Source organism: Anser cygnoides, chromosome 17 (genome assembly GCF_040182565.1).
Source record: "Anser cygnoides isolate HZ-2024a breed goose chromosome 17, Taihu_goose_T2T_genome, whole genome shotgun sequence".
Taxonomy (NCBI): domain Eukaryota; kingdom Metazoa; phylum Chordata; class Aves; order Anseriformes; family Anatidae; genus Anser; species Anser cygnoides.
In genome coordinates, this window is record NC_089889.1 from 3,969,836 (window position 1) to 3,995,982 (window position 26,147).

A 26,147-nucleotide genomic window follows, 5' to 3' on the forward strand; every position below is an offset into this window, starting at 1 on the left:
GGCAGGCAGACCCAATGTAATGCTTCTTTCATGGCCAGGTACCCACATCCTCGTACACTACCAGGACCCCTGCTACTTCCTGGCTTTCCGAATCACGAAGGCAGATGGGTTTCATCAGGGCTAAAACCCTGCCTAGCCATGAAGTTTTAAACCCACTGCTATAAATGCCTCAGGCTCACCAGCCAGCTATCAGTAGAGCTCTCAGCTGTCTTCCAAGACCTAAGATGTCTGCAGGGAGAATCTGACACTAATCCTTATGGAAAAATCATATTGGATTTATAGGGATGAAGTCAATAGGCTTGGACGAAAACGGCTGTTAAACGCTAAGGAATGGAAAGAAGAAGGAAAGCCACGTTACGCAAGAGGCTTGCTTCAGGTGCACGGGAAATGCCCGTGTCCTCATCCCAAGTTTTTTTGACACAAATTATGGCTGAACTGCTCCCAGGATGAAGGATGGGAGATGCTCGTGCTCAGGCACCTGAGGAATGGCAACAGCATAGTGAAGGCAGGGGCTGCACGGACTGGGCGAGTTTGATGGTCGAAACCCAAATGCCAGATGAAGAACACGTGCATCCACTCCTGTTATTTAAATAAAACCGTAAGACATGAATGCCGTCCAATGAAGATTCCTGAGGTGGCAACTAAATCCTCAGAAGCAAAAGCAGTATTAGATGCAGGATATGTGTTTTGGCAAGCGCACTCAGATGAGCTAACTCCTAGGGGCTTTTACTGTGCCATTTGGATGTTGTAAATTTAAGCAGATGATGCTTGGTATTAGTTTTGCTCCTGGGATATTTCAGAGAGTAATTGCACATATCTCTGAGGGATTACAAGGTGCTGAAGTTATAATGGATGGACTTTGAGTTTGGACGAGATGCCTTTTTGAACAGAAGGAAAGGTTTAGGCTGGTTTTACAGACAGCACGAACGCTGTGTGTAAAGTGCCAAAAGCCTCAAGAGAAAAGTTGCTGATAATGGGCAAATACAAATTAATAATAATAAAAACCCACATGCCGGGATCCCAGTTCCACAGATGCCTTTATCAATCTAACTCCACAGCTATGCACAGCCAACAAACAGTGAAGGGATTTGACAGGAAAAAAAACACCTTACCTGACACTGGAGTAGGAAAAGCCCCGCTGCCAATCTGCCAGCTTGGAACTGCCACGTGCGAGGCCTTGGGCTCCATCTCCGCTCCTGTGGCTCAGCAGATGGCAATGTCACAGCCTGGACCCACTGAAAAGTCTTCGGAAGATCTAGGTGGTGCCAAGCATGAGGAAAGTCACGTCACAGTCCTTAGAACAGTCACAGGCCTGTGCCCATGCGGAGCAGCCACCAGCAGCACGCCTGGGCTGAGGCACAGACTGCCCCTGCTGTGGTACAGGACACCGAACGGCCACCGAAGGCAGCTCCGTGGGGAGCAGACGGTGGGTGGCAGGCTGTCACTGCGGCACTGCAGCAGCTCCCAGCCCCAGTGGCAGGTAAGTGCTGGCACACGACTCCTGCCTGCTCTTGCCTCTCCCAGCTCATTGCAGAGGGAGGGGGCCAGGACCTGCCCGGCCCTGCACAGCTTCTGCTGAAGCACTGAGTCCCCTTACCCTGGCAATGTGCTCAGCCACGGGGGGCAAGTGATGTAGGAATAGTTTGTTCTCAAATAGGATAGAGGGTCCTGGAATTGTTTTTGGGGGGCGTGAGGATGGAGTTTTTATGAGCTCCATTTTCTGCTTCTAATAATGATGCTGGATCCAAACAGCTCCACGCCTCAGAGTCCAAGGCAGACAGGGAGTTCACATCTATGAGGATGAAAACGCTCGTCCTGCCAAGCCTTTGATGCTCATCGTATCCTTCCTACCCTGCAAACAGGCGGACAGCACATTTCTAGCATAAAAATATCCTCCTCTGCAGTTAACCACCTCCAGATTCCCTTCCTGAGCCCATCCTCAGCCCGGTGATTAGACATTTCTGTACACATAAACATCCAAATCATCTCCCTGGGGCTCTTCCTTTCTCACAAGCAGATCCTGAGACCAGCGGCTATTTGCAGCTCCGTGAAATACAAAAGGGATCAGGGCCTCTTCCAAGCTGACCGCTGCAGTCGGGGGCCCGCTGCTCTGCACAGAGCGCTGGGTTTGCTCCTCGGCCACGCAGCCTCCCAGCACGTTGCCCACCACTCTGGGGATCAAGCTGCTCCAGATGCCCTGCTCATGGCTTTGGGAGGCAATGCCGAGGGGGCCACGTGCCTTGGGAAACCTACGGTGGCACCAGGACATGCAGTAGGGGTGCACAGAGGAGGGACAGTGCAAAGCACCCCAAGTGCAACGCAGTGGAGGAATGAAAAACATGCACACACGCACACACACAAACGTGCACACAGGCACACGTGCGTACTAGCTTCTCTTTGATGGGGGATTGTCGAAACGTTACCCTCCCCTGGGGCTCTGCAGTGAAATAATCTGATTATTCATAAACCAGCTAGAACCATGAATCCCTCATTTATCATTTTAACATAAATAATAAGGGCAAGAGGAACACGACAGCAAGAAACTAGCTATAGACGTAGTGTTGAAATCTGCCCGTTTCTTTTAAGCATGCCCCACTTACTGATAATAAGCAGTGATCCAACCAATTCCTCGTCTGAGTCCGCAAGCATTGGATTACAAAGGACACAAGCCAACACCCTGCTTTATGCTAGTGGAAGTCCATTTGGGTGGGAGGCCAGCTAGGAGAACGCAGCGAATTTAAGAAAACACATTTGTCTTACTGACAAATGCCTCAGGAAATAAAAGCCTTCGTATTCTTCTTTGACCTCTTCCACTCCCAGATGGGTTTTTGCTGTGCTTCTGACGGAGTTTGTTTAGCACCTGCCCCTCCAGGATGTTCGCTGTCGGACGGTTTAGGAAGGGGCTCCCCAGTGCCTGTACGCTCGCAAGGTGCTGGTGCCCACTGCTGGGTTTCGGTCGGGTGCCATGGAGCTGTCGGCCCGTTGTGGTGCAGAGCTGGCACAAGGTCGGGTTTTAGCTTTGGGTCCAGCTCCCAGTGGGGCTCTATGGGCTGGCAGCAGCACAGGCCTCTTAGAGCATCCTCGGCTGGCTGCTCGTGGGCTTTACCCCGTAATAAAGATGGAAGCAGGGGATACAGCATCCAGAGCCACGCACTCCCCGTCAGCTGGGAGAGGAATTGAGCATCTCCACCCCCTACAGCTCCAGCCTGAGCCCGCTGTCAAAGAGAACGTGGGGAGCAGCCGAGCAGCACCCCAGGCTCAGGGGCCTTTGCTAAGCACGGCGCTGCTCAGCCTCCAGCTCTGCCCTTCAACTTCGCAGCCTGGGCTCTTTGCGAGTCCCCCAGCACTTGTAAACATTTTGGCAGCGCCAGCCCTGTGCGCAAGCCCCAGCCGTAGCCGAACGCGCTATTAACGAGCCACATGCTTTGACAGCCTCCAGGCTTGGCACCAGACCCCGGGGACCCGGCCGAGCCCGGCTCCAGCAGTGCCCGGCACAGCTCTCGGCAAAGCTCCGCTGGCAGAGGGGCGAGCGCCCGGCTGCGGGAGAGCCCCGCTGCGTGCCCCTGCCCAGCCCCTTCCCTGCCGCTCACCCCCTCCAAAGGTCTCTCCTCGATGTGCGCTCAGAAAGAAAGAAAGAAAAAAAGTCTCCTATATTTTTAAACACTGCCTAATGGTGAGGAGTAACATCTGGAGCGCAGCCTTGCCCCTCACGCACAGTCCTCCCTCCGCAGCGAGCGGCTCGCCGCATCGCCCCACGAACCCGGCGGGACATCACCCAGAGGGAAGCACGAGCTCCTCTGTGCCGGCCCTCCTGCACCTGCTGGTGGCCCGGGGACAGCAGAAGTGGCCGAGGGGACCGCTGCTAGCAGAAAGCCCTGGGGAGGTGGGTGGCTGGTAAAAGCCTTGCTTGCGGCTGGGAGATCCTTGGTCACCGAAGGGAACGGGGCTGCTCAGATCGCCCCCATCGCTTGTGCCTGCGCCTCCTGTGCCGGCCCCAGCTGGCCCATCGCCCTGGTGCACCCAGAACATGGGGTGCAGGAGAAACCCTGCTTCCTTCAAGCCTGTTTCCAGCGAGGCTCTTCCAGCCAACATTAACACACGTTGCTTTACTTCCCAGCACGGCCCGGGGCAGAAAGGAACATCTGGACCTAATAAAAAGGTTGTTCCCCCTGCACAGAGACCCAGGAGCAACCTCTGCTGCGTGGTTCCAGCCTCCGCCGCTTGGTTTCTCCTTCTCCAGTGGATGGAGGAGGCAGCTCTGCAGGATGCTCCGGCAGCCCACGGGGACTGAACTTTTCCTGGTAGCTTAAAAGTGGGCCCAGCGCAGGGCAGTGAGATGGGTTTCACGTCTCAGGAGCCAGCACCACGTGAAATGGTTGTGACTTGTCATCTGGGTCTGGAGACGGGGCATAAGGATTTGTTGAACAGAACGGAGCTCTTTTTCTATTCCAAAACCACAAAAGCTGGAGATGGCTCTAACCCAAGGCCCAGGATTAACATCCCTGTGGGGAGGAGCTCTGATTCGGTCCAACTGGAATCCAGCTCCAGACCTGGCGCCCACCTCCAGGCACGCACCGGCCAGGCTCCTCGGGCCTGACCTCTGGCAGCCACTTCGCTTTCTCTACAGGGCTCAGGACGAAGCAGCAGCAGCAAACATTCCCTGCATCTCGGGCAGAGCTAGACCAGGATTGCCTGCCTGCTCTCCAGCCTTCCACAAACAGAGGAGCCCACACTTCTTCAGCACCCGCCTCTCACCAGAGGTGATTCGGGGCTGTTGCAGTGTGCACGGTGGAGCTGCTCTGAGCAGAGTTTGGGACCACGCTGAGCTGGCACGCAGCGTCCTTGGGAGCAGACGTTCGGATGGGAGCACGGCGGCATTTCCTGCCCCTGCCATCTCCTCAGCAGTACCAGCACAGAGTTTTCCCCCAGCTGGCACGTAGCCAGCCATCAAAGAGATCGCGAGTGACTAATAAGTATGAAAAGAAGTTGGGTGAGGGCAGCAAAAATGTCTGGCCAAAGATCAGCCTTCACTGACAATTGCTGCTTTTTCTACGTGGAAGTGCCCTGCTGAGCTTAAAGCAGCGTCTGCTTAAAGCAGAGCACCCTGTGAAGGAGCTCCCCGCACACCACACTTCACCAGGCTGGGGACGTTTGCACCATTCACACCGTTCCTGGCAAAGGGAAGCGCCCTGTGCTCTTCAAAAGTGTGCACCAGGAGCAACGCATGGCTGCTGCTCTGTGCCACACAGGTGGCAGAATCCAGCACCGGGCAGCGCCGTGGGCAGTAATCCCTGCCTGCTCTCCGCTCACAGGGGCTGACAAGAGGAACTGAGAGCACTGCACTTGTACTGGCGGTGACACCGACCTCGCTTCGGACACTGCTCAACCTCCAGTCAGTGGCAAGTGATTTATTGCCACTCCGCTGCCCGGAGCCCTGACAAATACTCAGTCTGGTAATTACAGGAGGCCAAAAATGAGAGGATAAACAAACCTGACAATAATTCAACTGTTACATGCACACAGTGACACCTTTCTCAAGTTTCATGCGAGCCCAGCCCTTCCCTGGCCCGGCTCACAAACCAAAGAGCATCAGCCAAAGCTCCCTGCGCCCTTGCCCAGCACCGATAAGAGCCAGGCATGCATCAAAAGCCACTCTGGTTTCCTTCCAGGGCACTCACCAGCCTACGACGTCTCATCAACTGCCAAAATCATCTCTTCAGCCCTCCGTCCACATTGCTATCAGAGAGCATACATAATTTCAGGGCAAATCACAAGAAGCGGTGAGTGGCTGTTTAGACTGCCACTGGATGGTAGGAAACGCTTCCTGCTGCAGGGCTCCTAGGAGCCGTTACCAATTTTTTGCTCTCTTGCAGAGCCCATGCTCTGCTTGGGGCTGCTGGGTGCGCACCACAACCTGCCTCCCGGGGAGGGCACAGGGATGAGTGCTAACTCCACGTGTCCTTTGTATTCTGGTGCGTTTTTACCTGTTGATCTTACCGAGCCCATCGCCGGGTGCCACAGCCACGTCCCTCCCTGCTACCAGCAGGGCGCACAGGGCGATGGAGAAGCCGGAGCACAGAGATGCAGGGAGGACGACCGCAGTCTCGCTCTGTTTCCTCATGGATCTTCTGACTCGTCCAGGCCTGGCTGAAAAAAAAATCTTCCTCTTGCTTCAATTCTTTCCAAAAGAAAAGAAAACAAAGGAAAACACCAGCCCCATAATATTAACTAAACATTAGTTCACCACCAGGAGAAGGTCACGGTGCTCCCGCACCTCCTTACAGCCTCTGTCGAGGGCAAAGCCTTCAGGGAACTTCTTTTATGTTTCCTCTCCCCTCCAAAAATCGCTGTTTGCCACCAAACCAAAACCCGAGTGAGTCTGGGTTTCTGACATTTTTCTTTATTGCTGGTTTTTGAAGCCATCTGCTTTTGTCCCATTTCATTTTCATCTCCTTATGTAAGAGCTTTTCAAGTAGGCCTGAAGTTTTCCATCATTAAATCATAAGTGCTGGCCTTGAATGTAGCGTTTTCCCACCTTCTGTTTCTTCAGCATCAGTGTGAATTATTGACCAGGGCAACTGCTGTCAGCCCTCATCACCACTGAAATCCTGAGGCGGGAAGCTGAACAGCCTGGCTTCTGTTTGTGCTATTTATTAACTTCTAATTGCCTTCCGAGCAGCAAGACTTTCCAAAAGAGGAACTTCAGCAGAAACCACTCTCATTGGGCCCGGAGATCTTCAGGCTTTAGGAGCCAGCACATCTCTACCTCGCGCACGCGGCTGCAGGCTCGCTGCGCCTGGGTGCTGCCAGGGCTCTCAGGCTGGTGTGGATCCTTCACCAGCCCGGGGACAGGAGCCTTTCGGACACCGTGCACCCCCGGACAGACAAACGGGGTCGCACAGGACCACAGACAGCCCAGGAGCATCCCCCACGACTTGGGGCAGCCTGAATGGACCTTTAGGGTTTAAGCACCTGAAATGCTGTGCCTTATGCCTGTAAGCAGAGATGCCCATTGCTCCTTTCAGGAGGAAAAATGGTATTATTATAATTATTAATATTTTTTTTTTGTAAAACCCATTTCTGAGCGCCATAAGAGGCAGCTGAAGATCATTGGTGCAAAACCAATAATAGCCCTCTAATGGGTTAAGTTCCATAGAGTCACCCACAGCCATACCCCTCAGCCCAGCACCGCAGCGGGAAGCCTGTTCCCCTTCACCACTTGCCCTGCGAAACAAAACCTCCTCCACATCCCCCTGCAGCACAGCCCCAGGCCCCTTCGCTCCTGTGGGCCACTTTCTGAGGCAGCAACGCAAACCCTCGTGCTCCAAACAGCCCCCAGACACCCCACACCTCAACCTCCCATGCCAAAAAATAATCCCGTGGGTACAGGGGTACAGACGTGGGAGGGGGACTGATGGCTGGGGCCCAGCCAAAGTCAACCAAAACCCACGGGACGGACATCAGAGGTAAAGCAATCCAGAGCAGCAAACAGCTACCAGCGCTTCTGTCCCAGCTGCTAATTAGGTAGAGCTAATTAGCTTTCCCAATAATTCCCTACAGGGCTTGGGAGGGTTTATCCATCACCAGAACTTTTTATTTTTATTTTTCCAACCACAGCTGAACACTGTTTCGCTTGGCTGCTATTCAAGGAGCATTGAAGCCAAGGGGTCCATTTGGTGGCATTTGGTTAAGGGGTCCCAGAGCCATCCTTGGGGCTCAGGGTCCCCCAGCCCCTGGGCCCACTCCCCACTCCCCAGGCCCAAACAAAGCTCCAGGGGGCTGTTTTTTGTTTTGGGAGGGTTTTCTGTTTCCCCTGTGAAAAGCCAACAAATAGTTTGGGGCACGCAGGGTCGGGGGAAGAAGTCTCGGTGGCCAAACACATACTGCTGCCAGGAGAACGCAGGGGCTGTTTGATGTCTGGGGAGCTGCACGCAGCAGCTCAGTAAAATAAAATGAAAATATAAATAAGAAAAATAATAATAGCGGAAGAAGAAAAATCCCTCTTCTGAGATGTTTCAGGCTGATGGGAGACACATTAATGATAGGGAAAGATAGGGAAACCGAGGCAAAGAGGGGGCTGTGACTTAGCCAGTGCACCCACCTGCAAGCCGTAGGAGAAGCGTGCGAGGCCCCTCGAACTCCAGCCAGCAAGCTCCCCCCTCACCCACCCGGGGCAGGGTCCTTCGGGGGGGGCACGGTGCAATGTGGGGCCAACGCTGTGCCAATGCCAGTGCCAGCCTGGGGTGCACACCGCAGCTCCCACCTGCAGAGCCCCCAGCATCCCTTTTTCCCCCTCTCTCAGCCCATTTTGCCAGGGGTGCCCCCAGCTGCAGCCCGCCACCACGGGGTCCCCAACCCGCCCCGCTCCCACCCATGCTGTGGCATCAACTCGCTCCTCCTGGGCTTACGCACGGAAAGAAGCAGGAGAGCTGTATTTTGCTGGCAAAGAAGCTTTTTTTTTTTTTTTTTGGTTTGTTTGTTTGCCTTTTTATTATTTAAACAGTCAGGCAGTGTTCGGCCACTGCTGCCCACACCGCTTGCTGGTGGGCGCGCTGAGCAAAATAACAGTGAACAAACCCTTCACCTTCAGTAGAAGAAAACCACCCCTTCAGAGCAAGCTGCGTAAATATTTACACCTCGTGGTTTCTATATACAGCCTCGTCTATCATACAACTCACTTCAAAACAGCTATGCACAATTTGCTTGTACAAAAGATAGATATTTCCCCCCTCGGTACAGCTGAAACAATAAATTGCCCAATAATTTGCTTGCCAGTTTGTACAAACTACGAAGTCGGTTAACGTTACCTTTAAACTGGGGTTGTTTTGTTTCTCTAACAGCTTAACATGCCTTTCTCCTCCTTGGCTGCAGGATGGGGATGCATCACGGCCGGCAGCACGACGACTTGGGTGATTTGGGGCAAAAGCGTGTGAAAACAGAGCCTTTGGCGGGCAGGAGGACGCGAGGGCAGGACGGGGGGGTGCCGCTTGCAGTGCTCGTGACCTAGAGGAGCAGCAGCTCCCCGCTTCCAGGTTTCCCCAAGGGCGGGACGCCGCTGAAGCCAACCCCACACACGTACCCCACACGGGCTGCCCCAGACAGGGCCAAACCTCCAGCATGGAACCGGTGCCACCAAGGCCTTTCCAGCCCTGTGGCACCACCAACCCCTCCTCATAACACTGCCCTGCGCAGGCCACGCGCCCACCGAGCCATCAGCCCCACGATGACTAAAAAGTACCTCACAAACCTCTCACGCCTCTTGAAAACGCAGCGAGGCCCTGGGCCAGGCCTCGGTTTTGCTTCAGCGCTCCCAGGCCTCTGGGTGAGCCCACCAGCTCCAAGCCCCTCCTCCAGGCACACGAAGCCATGGTGGAAAGGGCAAAGCAAACAGAATTGGGCTGTGTAACCTCCTCCTGCTGCGTGGCGGCGGTGAGGTGGTGCCTCGGCAGCTCCCCGCTGCCCTTCCCCACCTCAGCCAGCAGGCCCCGAGCCCAGCCCAGCCCGTGGGGTCGCTTCTGGCTGGCGTGGGATGTCCCAAGGGGCTGTGCCCTGGGGCAGAAAGGGACAAGACTGCCCTGGCTGGGTGGTGACAGGGCTTGTGAGGGCAACACCGAGGGTGAGGAACCCAAACGCCGCCCGACGCCTCCCTTCGCGCGCCTCAAGGTGAGGGAGCGCCGGCAGCCCCGCGCATCGTCCCGCCGCCCGAGCTCAGCGCCGTCTCCACAGCCAGGGCCAGCGGGGCCGGGGCTGTCCCCTCGGCGGAGAAAACGAGCCCCAACCACGGAGAAAGCGAGCCCCAGCCATCCTCACGCCACCTCCACACCGCTGCTCCACGCTTCTGGGCACCGCGGCCCTGCCAGTCGCATCCGCTCTTCAACAGCGACCTGCCCCTGGCTCGGCCTCTCCTCAAGACACCAAAGCAGCACACAGTATTGCTACTGTGCCAAGTGGTAACTTTATTCTTTGTTGTGTTTTTTTTTTTTTTTTTTCTCTGTCTGAAAAGGTTAAGGAGGCGGCTTTGAAGATGGGTCGAATTTGGATTTTTCCCAGCAAAATCTGCGACACTTTAATAGCGTTATGCCCAGACATCAGCTCTGTTAGCTTTACATCTCAGAGCCATGAAGACACCAGCAGCAATAACCTGGGAACTGAAAGACTTCCACATCGCTTGTGCATTGTCTCGTTTTTTTTTTTTTTCTTAAAAAAAAAAAAAAGCACAACAGAAAAGACACAAACATTGATGAACATTAAAAACCTGTACATTGTAAAAAACGAAAAACAAAACAAAACAAAAACAAAAAAAAAAACAAGCCCCAAACAAACAACAAACACCATCATTCTCTTGCTTTGAAATCAGAATCACCCTGGGAACATTGCAGGGGGAAAAGAAATAACCATCGAGAACGTGACAAGGCGATCCTCGCTGTCTGACACGCGGCGGATCAAAGAGCTGCTGGAAGGCGGCGCGGGCTGGCTCCCCCCGCAGCGGGAGAGGCGGAAAGTCTGTGCCGTGGTCTTGTTTCCTCTAGCGTATAGAATGCAAAGCATTTAATACATTTTTTTGTGTTTTTTTTTTTTTTTTTTTGCCATTTTTCTCCCCCAGAGCGAGAAAGCAGAAGTGAATGAAAAAAAGTCTAATATTTTGTTCTTTAACCATGTAACTGCAGATATGATCCAACATCATGGAATGAAAAAAATAATGTAAAGTAGAGCATTCGTGTGTATCACAAAAATACAATAAAAACTTTTTTTTTCTTTTTTTTTTTTTAAAGTTTCCTGTGAACTCCCTGCCATGCCGGCCTCCTGCCCGCGCTGCCCCTACACCCGGCCAGCTCTGGAGGGCTCTGGAGAATCAACGACTGCAACCAGCAAACGGATTCTGCTGAATTAGCAGAGGTGTGTGTAACGGGGGGCCCTGCAACCATGGCAAGATTTTCTTTTTTTAATCTAAGTTCATACATTCTCCTGACTTACAGACGACTTTGATGGATCACTGTTACCTTCTTTTTTTTTTTTTTTTCTTTTTTAAACATTTCCATACAATGGACAAACACATCAAAGCCTGTGTGTAAGAACAGAACCTCTTTTACAGCATGTAATACTGTGTTTTGTTTAAGTCCTTCCTTGCGTAAAATATTGACATAATTCACTGAAGGTATCAAAAATATACCCTGTAGACCAATACAATTTACAATTGCCTTTTCTCACCATTCAGAAAACAATGCACTTAAAGCAACCGAGCCCGTCCCCAGGCGGTGCGCGAGCCCCCCCGGGGAAATCTCTTCCCACTCCAATTGCAGCCCGGGATATCCATCACCGAAGGGACCAGCTTTTTTTTCAGAAACGGATCTTCCCTCCCTCCCCTGCTCCTCCCAGCCGCGTTCAAAGCGCGTTGAGGCCAACGCGTCCCGCGCGGCCGGGACGATGGGCTCCCCACCCTCAGATCAGCCGGGGGAAACCAAACTGGGTTCGATCCTATTTGACATTTTTAAATCACTTTTTTTTTTTTAAACCGTCTCAAGGTTTTGTGTTTCCGTGGCACAGCCCCACGGAGCCCCTCACTCGGCGCCGTGGGAGCAGAGCGTCCGTGTGCGCGCGGCCCCGGGACTTGCGCGGCCACTCGGTCCCTCTCTCGAGCGCGGGGTCACCGCTCAGCCATGCTGGCAAGGACGAAGGTGGGATCCTTGGGTTTTGTCTCGTTAAGGCTTTTTTTTTTTTTCTTTTTTAGACTGAAGAGGATGCAGAAATTTCCAGATGTTGAGAACAAAACAAAAAAAAAAAAAAGGAAAAATAAACCAACAACAAAAAAAAATCACCCCCCCCCAAATTGGCTGGTTGGGAGGAGAACGTTAAAAAAAAAAAAAAAAATTAAAACCCAAAAAAAAGCTCTGCTCCTGCGTCTTTGCTCGTGAGAGCCAGCGGGGCCGGGGCGCTGGGTGCTCGCCCCGGGCGGCTCGCTCGCTCCCCGTGCCGTCGGTTTGGTCGCCGTCTCCCTGCCCCTCGCTCGCTTCATTCACTGTCCGAAAGGGTTTCGTACTGGGAGCAGAGCAGGGGCTTGGGCTCCTCGTCCCACGCGTGGTGCTGGCTGCCGGGCGTCCCCTGCGGCAGGGGGGCGGCGGGGGCCGCCGTCACCACCCCGCTGGGGAGCCGCATGGTGAGCGGGTTGTAGGGGAACGGCGTCGAGCCTGCGCGGGGAGGAGAGGGTGGGGGGTCAGCGCCATGGGGCTCACCGGGGGGCTGCTGCGGGGACACGCGGCCCCCCCCGGGCCCTACCTGCGGACGACGGCCGGTCCTCCCAGACGCGGTTGGTGAGGGGCGTCCTCCGGTTGCAGTCCCCCTCCGAGTGCACCGAGGACACGGACGGCGGCCGCTCGCCGGAGGACAGGCCTGGCGCCGGGGACTTGGCCTTGCGGCTGTTGGGCCTGGCAGCGATCTTTGGCTTTCCCCCTCCTCCTGCAAAGAGAAGCGCCCGCTCGTCACCCGGCCCGCGGGGAGGCGGTCGCGGGAACCGGGCCGCGATGGATTTTGGGGGGGTCGGGGCAGGGGGGAAGGAGTGCATGCACCCAGCGCTTCCCCAGCACCACGCGCGGTTTGAAAGCCTGCAGCTGCGGGTGGTGGCGCGGGAGGGACGGGGATCCACATGCCACTATGTGGCCAGCTACAGGGAGCCCGTGGCCACGAGGGTGCCGCAGCCCCGAGCGTGTTCCCCGTCCCTGTGGTCCTTAGTCAGTTCTTACAGCAAAATCAGCCAGATTTTGAAAGGCTTAAGGGCCAAAAGAGCCTGTGCCGGGTACGTTAGCCCAGCTAAGCAGGAGGAAGCTCCCGAAGGGGGACAGATGGACGGGCTCTGTGTCCCACCCCACCGGCCCTGGGCAGCCTCTGCCGGGCGCAGGGAAGCGCGGGTGGAAGAAGCTGCTGGGTTCATGCAGTGGCCAGAGAAGCTTTTCTGCAGCAAGCCGGGGAGCGCCTGCTCTGAGCTGGCCCGGATGGTAACACGTGGCCCCGTGGCTTTGCCCTGGCATCACGCGGGGTGGAGGCCGCCCCCGGCACCACCCTGCCCTTAGTGGGCGTGCGGGGGACAAACGCCTCCCTGACCCATCTCTGGTTCCCTTCCTTAGCTGGGGCCGTGCAGAACGACCCTCCCGGCTCTGCTCCAGCCCCCCAGCACTGAGCGACCCCCCTGCAGCGCCCAGCCGGGGCCCTCAGGTGCTCCGAGCAGCCAGGGGCTCGTCCCCAGCCCTGGTCTCTGAAGATGTCGCTGACCTGTCCCCTCTGGTTCCCTTAAGCTCTCCCTCTTGCTCCAGGCCCTGTCTGTCTCAGCCAGACCCTGCCCTGACACTCCTGAGCCCGGGGTGAGGAGGGAAGCGTGACCCTGCCCGGTGTCCCCATGCCTGCCCTTTGGGAAGCCCAGCTTCGGGCACGCGCTGCCCGCTTGGACCTGGCGTCCCCTCCTGCTGCCCGGGGCCGAGGCACAGCAAAAGGGGCTTTGCTGGGTGTGCTGGGCACGGGAGGGGGTTTTACAGGCGGTTTGGGGTGGCTCTTTTAGGTTATGGCTTTGGTCTTTTGGGTGTGGGGTTCCCCCACCCTCCTTTACGTGATTAAAAAAAAGGGGAGATATTAAAAAAACTGTAACAGGTGGGGAAAGAGCACAGTCAGTGGTTTAGAGGAAGCAACAGCACCTTCCGAGACTATTAAATTAACATCAAACAAGACCAGGATTAATCAGCGGATTCACAAAGCTCAAAGCTGGGGCAGGGAGAAAAGAAAACCAAAATGAACAAAAACGGGGGGCGGAGGGGGGAATAAATCCACCCGCAAAAGGGGAAAAACAAAGGCTGAGAATTAATAACACAGAGAGAGCGAAGGTGGAGAGGGCTGCAGACCTGGCAAGGAGCGCACGTCCTCGTTTCGTCCATCAGCAGGAGTTATGGGCATAGCAGCGGGCAGGCTTGCACTGGCATTCAGAGAGTTAAAAGCATTGGCACTGAGAGGTGAGCGCTCTTCCCACTGCTCGTCATATTTACCCATTAGGGCTTTCCTAATTATTGCCTCCAACCCCATGTTGGTACTGGAATTCTCTTGGACCGACTGGCTCCTACAACTGATTAGCCCTGGGAGATACGGGAGGGGGAGGAAAGAGGGGGCGGGAGATGGGGGGGCCAAATGAGAAGAAAGATGGGGGGACGGGGAAAGGGGAGAAAGGAGACAAGGGAGGAGGGAAGAAACAAACAGTCAGCACATTCTCGCAAAGCAACAAACTTTGTCATCTTGTTCTGTAAAGCTCTGCAAAGCACTCGGCGCGGGTTGGCCCCCCTCCTCCTCCTCCTCCTCCTCCTCCTCCTCCTCCTCCTCCTCCTCCCCTCCTCCATCCCACCCCAGGGCTTGGCAGGGGCTGGCGGTGGGAAGGGAGCGCTGTGTACACCATCTGCCTGGGGCCAGGGGCTTGGGGAGGGCTCGGAGGAAGCAGGGAAGGGGAGAGGGGTCTCTGCTGCACCCCGGGGGGTGGCAGCACCGAGGGGGCTGAGCTCCCCGCCCGGCCAGGAGCAGCGCGTGGGGAGGAGGAGACCCCCCCTGGGGTCCGTAAACGTAGGTGTGCGGAGAACTTTGAGGCTGGGGCAGTTTTCCATGGAGGAAGAGACAGGGTGGGAAGAGGGGGCGTTTGGAAAAACCCCATGAAAAGTGGACGGGAAAGAGGTGCCCAGATTTTGGCCCTGGCATTAGAGGTGGGAAGCAGCCCCCGGAGAGGGGCATGGACCCTGCGGGGCCAGGCTACGCTGGGGGAGAGGGCAGAGTCCTTCCATCCCTCCTCGCGCTCGTTGCAAGCCCCTCACCCCTCACCCATCCCACTCCCTTCCTCCCCATGGGGCTGGGGGCCCGCGGCGGACCAGGGCCCCCTCGCAGGCTCGGCCGTGGCTACGGGACAGGCTGCAGAGGCGAGGTGGTGTGTCCGAGTGGTTGTGAGTGTCAGAAGCCATGCAGTTATGGTGCAGCGCCGCACAGGGACCAGAGGGCACTAGGCTCAGCCACGCGACCGTCATTCCCAACGCGGCGGTTACAGGGAACAAGCAAGGGCAAAATACAGACACAAAACCAGCGGGCTGGCGAGGGAAGCCCCCCGACAGTCCCCAGCTCGCCCCGTCCCGGGGGTGTTCGTGCTGGGATTGCTGCCTCTCCGCTCTCAAAGGGACGGCTCCCCTTTTCCTGCGAAGGGGCAAGGTCTCCCCGGGTCCCCCTCCAGCCAGACCCCGCTCCTCGGCTCCCTATGCTCTGCTCCTCCCTCCGGCACAGCAGGAGCAGCTTTAACCAGGGGAGGCTTTGGGGAGGTCAGGCTTCACCCCTGAATTCTGTCTGCCACGGACCATCGGGTCCCAGCTGCTGACAGGAGCCACTTCTTCCCAACGAGGACACCACTGACGGCTTGCCTTGCCCTCCTACTCCACAAGTCCTTGCCCCCCTGCACCACAAGTCCTTGCCCCCCTGCACCACAAGTCCTTGGCCCCTACACCACAAGTCCTTGGCCCCCCTACACCACAAGTCCTTGCCCCCAGGCCGGGGCTCGGACCTCACCCCAGGGCGTATCAGCATGCTACAGATGCAGACCGGCACGGGAAGCGTGTGCGGCACCGGTGTGTGGCACCCCCCTGCTGCTGCGCAGCCCCCGGCTCCTTCCCTTGGTCATTCCTCCTCTTAATTATTAAGATAACAACCTGGAGGTGTCCCCGCTGTAGAAGGGTGTTAATACTTGATTAAGTATTAATTAATACTCGTCAGTGGGGATTCATGGGAGAAAGCTGCGCTGCTGGCAGGGCTGGATCCCCAGGGGGTGATGGGGGCAGGCAGGCAGGATGTACAGGACGTGCCTCCTGCCCTCTGGGACACCAGCCTGGTCCCAGAGCCCCAGCCACGCCACGGGACCTTCACACAGACGAGATGGCAAGGGCTGGGTGCTGCTGCGAAACCCCGCAGCAGGCTCTCCTGGTGCCATTTGTGTGCCCACACCGACGTTTCGGCAGCTATGCAGGACGCAGGCAGCAGCAGCTCAACAGCCTTCGTGCCACCCTCCTGCCTCGGGCTGGCCTGTCCCATGTCCAGGAAGCCCACCCTGCCTGCCCGACCCTATGGGGCTGCTTTTGGCCCCATTTTTTTTTTTCCAAAATCCCTTCCTTAAGCTGCTCGCTCTCCTCTTCTCCCAGCTGGGCTGAAAGCCGTGGGTGCAGCAGGTCTGGGCAGGGTGCAGTGCCTCTCGGGAAGCTCCTAACCCCCCATTTCAGCTCCTGCGCTGCCCTTCAGCTCAGCTTTTAACCTCTCCTCAAACCCTGCAAGGCTTTCGGAGGAATCACACTGGGAGCTACAGAAGAGTACCACGGCTCCACTCTCCCACCAGCCACAACGCTCGGTATTACAGCAAAACAAAACAAGGAAATGCTGAAATCTACCGAGCCTCCTGCTCTTCACAGCGGTGAGCTCTGCATGGAGTGAGGTACGGTACAGATACAGTGCGAGAGTTACCTGCTCCGGTAATCGCTGGCATATTGAAAATCTCTGTCCCAGGCTGCCCAACATCTGGAGAAAAACAAAGAAGCTCTTCAGTACGGAGAGCAGCGCACGCAGGCCGGCCCGGCCCTGCCAGCCCCGACGAGACCTCGCTGTGCCCACCACAGCACCGGGGCCGGCAGCAGCAGGAGCAGGTCTGCGGGTGCTGGCTGGGACCATAAATACCACCTGGGCCACAGCAGGCACGTCGCGCCAGCCGGGAAGGGGCAGAAAGGCAGAGCCCAGAGACCCGGGGCGATGCCCATGCCCAGTGCTGAGCTCCCTCCCTCCCTCCGGCGCTGCGGTTTACGAGCTCTGTGAAGCTGAACCCTCTCCTGCCTACGGGATTTCCAAAGGCTCGCATCCCCACATCCACAGAGCACGTCTGGGCAGTGGGGAGGGCGAGGAGGAGAAGAAACGTTAAATCAATATTTTCCCTTTTAGCTGAGCTGTTTGACTTGGATATCGCTTTCCTTAGAATAACAGAAATCCTCATCAAATGAGAGGTGTTTCCTATTTCTGTATATTTTCCCTTGATAAGGAAACGTGTGGAAGGTCACAGGGTTCAGCCACACGTCCCCAAAGGGGCATAACAATACTGTTGGCTCATGGTAACATCATCCAGGAGACGAGACAGCTTGGTCGCTCTTATCCAATGCAGCTGTTGTAAGATGGATTCAAATTGAATTAGTATTGACTGTATAATGCTGGGCTAAATTAAATTATGATCCTATCTACTCTATTAGTGGTTAATGAATGAACGGGCTGAATTTCTAATATAAGCCAGCCTGGTTAGTTCCACAGAGCTACACCAATATTGATGTAAGGATTAAAGTAACGGCTGGGGGAGATGCATCTCAAGGAGGGAGGATTCAGCTTGGCTGGCCATTCATTAAAATATCAATTGTTCTTAAGTCTCCTCCATGCTCAGCTCATTATTTCCTTCCTCTTGAGGTTATCTGACACTGCCACACGGGTGAGACTGACAGCCCCACAGCAGGGTGATGCGCAGCTGGGAGGCCCCCCAGATGCACACCGCCACTGCTGGCACCAGCAGGGCTGGGGAGGCTCAACCTAAAAAGTATTTTGCACTTGCACTGCCCGACAAAGCATGGGATGGTTCTGGGAGCTCCCAGCCTGTAACGCAGCAGCACCCGTTCCCAAATCTCCCTTGTTTAGCGTGTCCTCAAAGCTTTCCCCCTAGTGCCCCCATATACGCTCCCCACATGTCCTTACTGTACTCCGTCTCATTTTTGTTGGTCGTGCTGAGCTTCTTGATGATCTCCTGTTTCTTGGACTTCACCATGGCAGAGTTGCTTTCCGTTAGCTTGCTGAAGAACGCTGGAGGCTGAGTGTTGTTTCCTGGGGACTTGGACCCCATCCTGCAAAGCAAAAAGCCATCAGAAACCTCTGCAAGGTCCAAGGCACAAAGTCCCACCTAGTGAGGCCTCTTCCCTTAGGGCAACTCTTCCTAACCAGCCTGGGGCTCCCGAGGTATTTGGGATTTCCAACCTTTCTCCCTGTCCCTGCCATGAATGTACTGCACAGAGCTGAAGCACCCTTACAGATGTGTGAGGGTCCGGGATGTGACACTGCTTTTGGATGCAGGAGAAAATCTTCTGCCTGAATACTTCCCGCCTTGCAACGACCGAGCCCAACTAAGTGCCCTTCTCAGACCTAAAACTCAGTTCCCTACCAGCAGATCTCTTGCTTGGCCAAACACTCAGGAAGACAGTTTCTATAGAGAGATGTTTCAGCTGGGACTGGAGAAGGGGGTCTGGGGGGACACAGGGGAGCTGCTGGGATGCAGCGACAGAGGACAGGGACAGGACGTGGCTGGGCTGCGGCGCAGAGCAGTGGGCAGGAAGCGTGGCCGTATGTCTAGGAAGAGGATGAGCACGTAGGCCAGCTCCTCAGAAAGGTTTCTGTAGCCAGCTGGCCCCTGCTGCTGGATTATCAGAGCTGTGAGGAGGGGAGAGCCCCCAGCGGAGCGGGGATGGGGCCACGTCTTATGGCAAGGCAAGGCCGGTTGTCCTCCTGGTCCGAGCGACCACGGGGCTGGGCACATCCCCAGGCTGTCACCACCGTCCCCTGGCTCTGCGATACCTCTGGTCCATCTGCTCGCCCTCGCGGTACAGGATCGGGTACGTGGCGCTCTTGGCGTGCTCCGGTTCTCCCACGCCGTCTGGTGGAGAGACGGGCTCGATACAGTTGTCCGGCCCGCCGCCGGCCGAGGCTTTGCTCTGCTCCGGGGACCTGGGGATGGCGTGGGGAGATGCAATCGGTTTATTGCAACATCCTCCGTCTCCGCACGGGGCTGGGGGGAAGGACTAAAATAGCTTGCTGTACTGCAGGGAGGAGAGCCAAGCCTTCCCCACCCTTGCGGGCTCACGCCGCCTTTTGACACAAGCCCTCGGAGCAGCGCAGCTCGGGCATGTTTTGAACCGCAGGCGTGCGGAGCAGGGCTGAGCTGTGGCCCACATTTCCAGGCAGCAGGCCAGCCAGCAACTGCCCCAAATATCCCAGGAGATGAGAGGGGGGCGGCCCTGGGACCTTCTGGCTCAGCCCCAGCGTCCCCCTGCTCCACAGCGCATCCCCATCCCTTCAGAGGGCTGGGACGCCAACCCTCCGGGGTCACGGCTTCTGATCCTCCGTCGTATTCCCTAACGTGAGGGGTGTGGGGGCAGTGCCTGCCACTTCCCATCCACCTCGTGGCGGGGTCAGGATCTGGCCTGGCAGGGCTACACGGAGGCAGCCTGGAGGGGATGGATGCAGCCCTCCAAGTGCAGCCGGTGCCTGGGAGGCGGCCAGGGTTGAGTCTGGGAGGAATTCCTCACGGCCAGTTCTGGGAATTCACGTCTTTGTTCTTTCTGTGGTTTCTTTTTCTCAGTTTTTTTTTTTTTTTCATCTCTGGGTGGCCAGGGCTGGGCTTTCTCCCCTAACGTTACGAATCCAATTCTAAGACCATGCAGAGCTGGGGAAATAATCACACAATGACGAGGAACCACAGGTCTGGAGACCTCACTGTTTCCTGGACACATCTGGGTCTCGCTGAGCTGCTGGACTGAGGGTGGGAGCACAGACCCCGCTCTCAGACTCCCAGGCAAAGACTCCCGTTTTTTCCAACTCAGCACAACAGCAACCAGACTTTCCTCGTGCTGCTGTCTGCATGATTTAGAAGTGACTTTAAAAGAAAAAAAGGTGTTGCCTGAAATGGGTAATTAGAGTTGAGACATGGCTTATGTGTCTAACAAGCCTCTGATTCACTAAGACTGATGAAAAGAAAATTAACTCTGAACCAATGGTAAACACGTTTCTTTGGGTTTTTTTTGAACAACCTGTGGTCTGAAAGGTCTGTGCCAGAGACTGAGGACAGTGACAGGACAAGAGGCCACAGGCACAAACCAAAACACATGAAATTCTACCTCAGTGCAAGGTAACAATTTATTTATTTTTTACTGTAGGGTGCTCGAGCACTGGGACAGGCTGCACAAGGAGGTTGTTTGGTCTCTATCAGTGGAGATGCTCAAAACCCAACTGGCCCCTGGACACGTGGCTCCAGCTGACCCTGCTTGAGCAGGCGGTTGGACTGGAGGATCTCAAGAGGTCCCTTCCCACCTAAACAATTCTGTGGCACCAGCCAGCTGGGGAAGGATCACAAACAGACTCTCACAGGGTCTAGAAAACATCTCTAAAACTACAGGGATGGCAAGAGAGGCACCACAGGGCAAAAATGCCTGGATCAGAAGGCAGTTTTACACTCTGGACCATGTAAGGAAGTGATCCACGCAAGCCCCAAGCTGAGGACCCTAAATCCGGCAGTGCCAAATGACAGCCTGCCCTACCCAGCGCCTTACTGGGGTGCCATGTAACCAAGGGCATCCGCCCAGCTCCTCAGCCCTGGTCCACCTGAGGCAGGGTCTGCACTGCGGCTTGGCAGATCCCGGCTGTGCTCACTGTGGCTCTCTAAGCTCACCTCTTGCCTCCTTCGTTCTGCGGGGAGATCCTGGAGGCTGCTGCGTGCTCCTGCTGCTGCAGGTAAGCCTCGCTGGGGGTGCGGCGCAGGTCCAGCACGGGGCACGCGGCCCCAGGGAAGGAGTACACTGGGGTCTGGATGTGGGAGTTGAGCTGCTGAGGGTGATGGCGCGTGTAGTCCTGGGTGATGACCTCCTAGAAGAAACCCTTGAGTTAGAAGCAGAATTGGTCTCTACTTCTCATGTTGCAGGACATAACTGAGGGCAAGCAGGAAGGAATTAGGCAGGTTTGTTCTTGCAGGGTTGTAACTTCTGCCTCCTGCCGGCAGAAGCTCTTGCGATGGGCTTTATTTGTGATGCAAGGACGTGGGATGACCGTGCCCAACGCACCCTGCTCTCTCTAGCCCTAGACCAGCAGTGCTGAGGTCTCTAGCATCACTCCCAGCCCTCCCCACCAGATATATTTCACATCGGCTCTGGATGTGGCCCTTCCCTCCTCCTTGGGCACCCCAGGGGAAGGAGAAAACCAGGTTAATTACACTGATGTGCTGGGCCAGCGTGACCACCCGCTGGTTCATTCCCTTGACGCTCTGGCTGGACTGCAGGGGCTGGCACTGGGGCTGGGGGCCGTCGGGCTGCCGGAGGTGCTGCAGGTGGGCTGCTTCGGGGGCCGAGGCCTTCAGCGAGGCTGGAGGAGGCACAAAGAGCAGAGCTGGAGCCAGGTGACACCCGTGTCCCCCTCCTCCATGGCCGAACACCATCCTGGTAGGGCACCGGGGCACCAAGCCCACCGTGCCAGCCTCAGGCTCATGCCGGGCACCGCCGGTCCCTGCCCTCACCTTGCTGCTTCTGCCTCGGGTCGTGCTCCCCGTGCCCCTTGTCCACATCCTGCAGCAGCTTGGCCCCTTTCTCGTGGGACAGGCTGGGCGAGCTGACGGGACTCACTGCTTCGATCCGCTCAGGGCTGTAGCCACCGTGAAAGCCTGGGGAAAGGGAGAAGGGCGTTAAACCCAAGTGCTGCGGCCGTGGTCGCTGGTGGGCAGTCGTACAGTCGGCAAAGGGGGCAGAAAAGAGATCAGGGGAGTCCTGGCAGGTCTGGCCGACTGTATGGTCCCCTGGGGCTGCACAGATCTCAAAGTGCTTTACAAAAAAAATCCCCGATGATGCCAACAGCAGGGACTTGAAAACAGAGCGTGAGGCCCTGCAGACCTCAGACCCTCACACGGGGTGTGAGGATCCTCCTGCACAGACAGCAGGCTTGCAAGGGGCAAGAAGGCTCCTTGACCTTTCTCTGCCTTTTAAACCCATTGCACAGACTCAAGCTCCAACGAAATGTGCAGAGCTGGAATGAAGGATGAACATTATCCTCCAAGAGAGGGAGGAAACTGAGGCACAGGCGGGTCATGCTTCCAGGGACCAGGGGCAAAGGCCCCAGGGGGCCTGGAGGAGGCACCCGCTGCCTCCTGCCAGCTCAGCGGGTTTGGTAACACGACTTCTGCCTCCACAGACCTTCAACCTCCTTGTGCTCAATTCCTAGAAGCTGCCCATTGCAGGCCGAGCTGGCAGGGGACCCGCGGCGCTGCCGGGAGGCCCCGGTGCCCGGGGCGTGCTCTGCCCCACTGCCCTGCTGCCCCTGCCAGCCCCAGCAGGAGCGGCTTGGACCGTGCTGCTCTGGCATGGGCACGCGCTGGGGGGAGCCACCCTCATCCCCACGACCCTCCCGAAGCCTTCTGGTGGCCAACAGGCCCTGGTAGATGCTCCAACACGAAGAAGAGGCCTCCCCCTGCCCCCATGTGCCGCCTGCTGCTGGGAGCCCGCATGGGCGCTCTGGGGGAAGGTTTGCCCCACCAGGAGCAGACTACACCTTGAGTCCGTCCCGTTGCCATCCGGAGAAACTTGTCCTGTTGCTTCTGTGTGCTACGCAGGATCGCAGTCAGTGGTTACTGCGATCTGCTGGGGGAACGACCCCCGAAATGGCAGCCCTCTGCACGTTTTCTCACGGGGAGGCCGACAGAGCCCCCCCGTGCTGCAGCCCCCGAGCCCCCGGGGATCCTGCAGGCTGCATGGCACAACTGTGAGCGGGGCCGTGCGTGTCGGGTGGCCAGCAGCCCTGTCACGCTCACACACCCAGTTCTCGTCTTAGCCCCTTTGATTTATTACCCACAACTGTTTCGTACAGACTGCCTGGGAATTGCTAATCATGGGGAAATCAGAATTAGCAAATTGCTGTTGTCTGTAAAAAGCAGTACCAGGAACCGAACAACATTTGCAAAACAGGGCTTGGCAATGGAAAAAACTGAGAGAGTGTGGGAGAAGGGAAGATCCCTGAGACACACACAAATAAAGACTGGAATAACGTAACAACTGGGAGGGAGAGGGACAAGCACACTCGGGGAGCTGACAAAGCCAGTAGCCAAAACGTGCAACTCAAAATAAGAAATAACGAAATAAAATCAGTCTCAGGCCACAGCTGTCTCGCCCCTCCCCTCCAATTTCTTACCATCGCTAGTGGAGTCGTTACTTAGCGAGCCTCTTTCTCGCTGCCCCTTATCGCAAGAAATTTGGCGCATGATAATCACATCTATGAAGTTGGCCGCTGTCGTGGTGGTCTTACCGAGTGCTCGGAGCTCCTGTTCCTGCATTGAAAAGGGTTTACTTTGACTCTTTTCTCTACTGTGCTGCTCGGGGCCTGAGGCTGCGTGCTGCTGGTCCAGAGGGTGATGGTGCTGCTGGCTTTTCCCCTGTCCTCTGCTATAGTGATGAGAAGAACCGGGCCCGGAGGCGGGTAAAGGCCTCGACTCCATGGCTTTAATAGGCGAAGGCGACTGTTCGAGGGTGGCCCCGCTGGGCAGCTTTGAGGTGAACACGTTGTTGTCAGGCTGGGGTCGCTCAGCCTTGCCTTCCCGCGCCCTCGAGGCCTCTTTCTGCAGGACGGCCGGGTCCATCATGGCTGCGTAGCCGTCCACCGCGCCGATGGAGGAGCGCAGGGCGGAGGCCGAGGGGAAGCCCGCGGAGCGGATCGGCGACGTGGTAGTGGTGGATGAGGAGCTGGGAGGCGACAGAGGACGAAGCAAAGATTAGCATGTGGCGAAAGGGGAGTGCTGCTAAGCACCTGGCAGAGCCCAAGTGTTTAGCCCGGGTATTAGCCCTGTCTGGCCGAGGTACTCAAAGCTGCTCTGAGCGTAGAGTTGGCCCGGGCTGGAGCAGGTGAGGAAGGCTCAGATGAAACCTCTGCCACTCAGGTGCTCACCACAATAACACAATAACATGGGGTATTTGCTGTGGTCTGGGTAGATTGACCGCAGGGAAGAAAACCCATGGGACAAGCCCATACACCTCCATAACGCCACAACCAGGAAGCTTTCAGCAAGAGCAGTGACACCTGCACTGGGACACATCCTGCTTTCTTTTCTGGTAGCAGTAAAAGCCACCAGGTAAAGTGAAGGGACTGCATACCAAAACCCATCTCTCCCCACCAAAACTTCCCCGTTAGCCCCAGTCCTGCTCCCGCTGAGACGGAATCACAGAACCACAGAATCATTTAGGTTGGAAGAGACCTCCAAGAGCACCTAGCCCAACCCATGACCTAACACTAACAAGTCCTCCACTAAACCACAAGGCCCAAACAACCCTTTCTGCATCTCCGAGGTGCCCGCGTGGTGCTCATTAATTAGCCACTACATCTGCCCTCGGCAGCAGTCCGGGCAAGGGGCAGGGAGCGTGGCATGGGGACGTACCGCAGGACGGAAGGGGTGGGGGTCTCCGAGGAGATGATCTTCATGTTCGTGTTGTGGAGCACGCTGGGGCGCTGCTGGATGGTCTCGTGGGTGCGGGGCGAGACGGGAGAGTGCTGGTGGCTGTGAGAGTGCGAGGAGGAACGGCTGCTGGACTGCTCTGTACCTGGGGCAAACACAAGCAAAGGCTTCAGCCCCTTGTTTTGGAGTCCCAACGCTACCCGCACCCAGCAAGGGCCCTGGGATGCGGAGCCAGGCTCCTCCCCAGCCTACCTGGTCTCCAGATGGGTGCATGCTCCACCGTGGTGGATACTAGGATGGATTTTTCACGCTCCCTCTCACGTTCACGCTCCCGATCCCGTTCCCGTTCAGACACCGATGATCCTGACTGTTTGGTCAAGTGCGTGGGGCCTCCTGAAACCCAACCGAAAGGCAGTGAAAGGGCTGCAGACAGCGCGATTCCCCGCGGGGAACACAGCCTGCCCTTCACATCGCTGTGTCTGCAGAGCAGATAACGAACAGCTCCATCCAAGGTCACGAGGAGCAGGACAGACCGGGGCGACCAGCGCGACAAAGCCCGGGCAGATCACGCAATAGCTGTCCTGGCGCCGTCTCCAGGATATGACCTTCCACAAAGCTGTTTGCTATCTGCCACTTCGGGGAAAAAGGAGGAAAAGCAACGAAGCTCCCAAAAAGCAGAATCAGAGGAGCTGGTGCGAGGAAGCCGGAGCGCTGGTCCCCGAGCAGGAATGAATTTGGGCTCTGCCCCAGCACACCGAGCTCACGGCCCCGAATTGTTTAAGGGAGTCCTACCCAACCGCCCTCCCACGGGAAAAGCAAGCTGCAGCGTTACCTGGGGAGAGCGGGGAGCTGCTGTGTCGGCTGCTGAAGGTCTGGGGGGGGCCGGGGATGTAGGTGATGCGGTCCATGGAGGTGGCGGAGGTGCCGGGGGTGGGGGGCACGAGGACAGGCAGGTGCGGCACTTGGGACAGGTCGATGATTCCTGGAAGAGAGCAGTCAGAGGGCTGTCAGGGTGACGCTGAGCCGCTGCTGCTTGACCCCAGCCACAGCTCCCAAAAGGTGGGAACCCATCCCCGACCCTCCCGGCTGGATTCACAAGGACCTGCTGCATAGTTGAGGGCGAGCGAGGGCTCCCGGGGCGACAAGCCGCGCAGCATGTCCGCCCGCTGCGCCATGGCCGTGGCTGCGGCGTTGTGGTGCATCTGCTGGGACGTGATGTAGTCGTTGATGATGGTCTGTCGGTTCTCCATGGCGGCTGTGTCCGGGTACCCCCGGATGAGGTACGGGGGGTAGAGGTGGGGGTACGTGGGGCTCGGGGCCAGATGCCTCGGCAGGTAGTAAGCAGCAGCTGGGAGAGAAGAGGAGGGAGAAATGAAGCGGCTTTCCCCACGGGTGGGTTTTTGGGAGGCAGCAGGCCGTGCTTTTGCCCGGCGCATCCTCAGGTTTTGGAGCATGCCAAGGAAAAACAGATCCCAAACCAACCATGCCCCCCGGCGAAGGTACCTGCTTCCAGTTGGATTCCCCTTGGGATGGCGGCGGGATCGAAAGCCAGCGGGATGTGTCCTCGGTACAGGTCGACCCCGCTCACGCCACGGAGCAAGTGCTCATACGGGGAGATGGGGTGGTGGTGGTCGGGCACGGGGGCGTGTGGCGACTTGGAGTTGGTGAGTTCTCTTGACGTGGGGGTGATCTTTCGGTCCTGGGACACTGGCTTCCCAGCAGTGATGCTCCCTGCAGCGAGCAGAAGGAAATGAGTCAGAGACTGAGCACCATGGCCAAGCCACGTCCCCGAGGGGTACCCACAGCCAAGAGTTTCCTCAAGGGACGCCCACAGCTCCTCCTGAACTCAAGGGACCCTTCTTCCCTCCTTGCTGCGCTGCTGTGA

General features: G+C 56.8%; 1 protein-coding gene across 26 annotated transcripts in view; it reads right to left on the reverse strand.

The window, feature by feature from the left end:
* Positions 1-9,936: 9,936 nt before the first annotated feature.
* The window catches only part of NCOR2 (nuclear receptor corepressor 2), a 234,396-nt gene continuing 218,185 nt past the window's right edge, over positions 9,937-26,147 (reverse strand). For 16 of the 26 annotated variants that reach the window (XM_066979209.1, XM_066979208.1, XM_066979204.1 and 13 more), the window contains 15 exons: positions 25,766-25,993; positions 25,365-25,610; positions 25,095-25,244; positions 24,515-24,655; positions 24,245-24,407; positions 23,008-23,555; positions 21,347-21,490; positions 21,047-21,195; positions 20,510-20,703; positions 18,640-18,789; positions 17,770-17,915; positions 16,510-16,563; positions 13,884-14,111; positions 12,274-12,453; positions 9,937-12,185 (listed from right to left, as the gene is read on the reverse strand). In XM_066979209.1, the coding sequence (XP_066835310.1) occupies positions 12,010-12,185; positions 12,274-12,453; positions 13,884-14,111; positions 16,510-16,563; positions 17,770-17,915; positions 18,640-18,789; positions 20,510-20,703; positions 21,047-21,195; positions 21,347-21,490; positions 23,008-23,555; positions 24,245-24,407; positions 24,515-24,655; positions 25,095-25,244; positions 25,365-25,610; positions 25,766-25,993 (2,897 nt within the window). In that variant the 3' untranslated portion in view covers positions 9,937-12,009. The remainder of the gene's footprint in view (positions 12,186-12,273; positions 12,454-13,883; positions 14,112-16,509; positions 16,564-17,769; positions 17,916-18,639; positions 18,790-20,509; positions 20,704-21,046; positions 21,196-21,346; positions 21,491-23,007; positions 23,556-24,244; positions 24,408-24,514; positions 24,656-25,094; positions 25,245-25,364; positions 25,611-25,765; positions 25,994-26,147) is intronic. The other 10 variants (XM_066979212.1, XM_066979211.1, XM_048073906.2 and 7 more) reach the window with 4 other exon arrangements.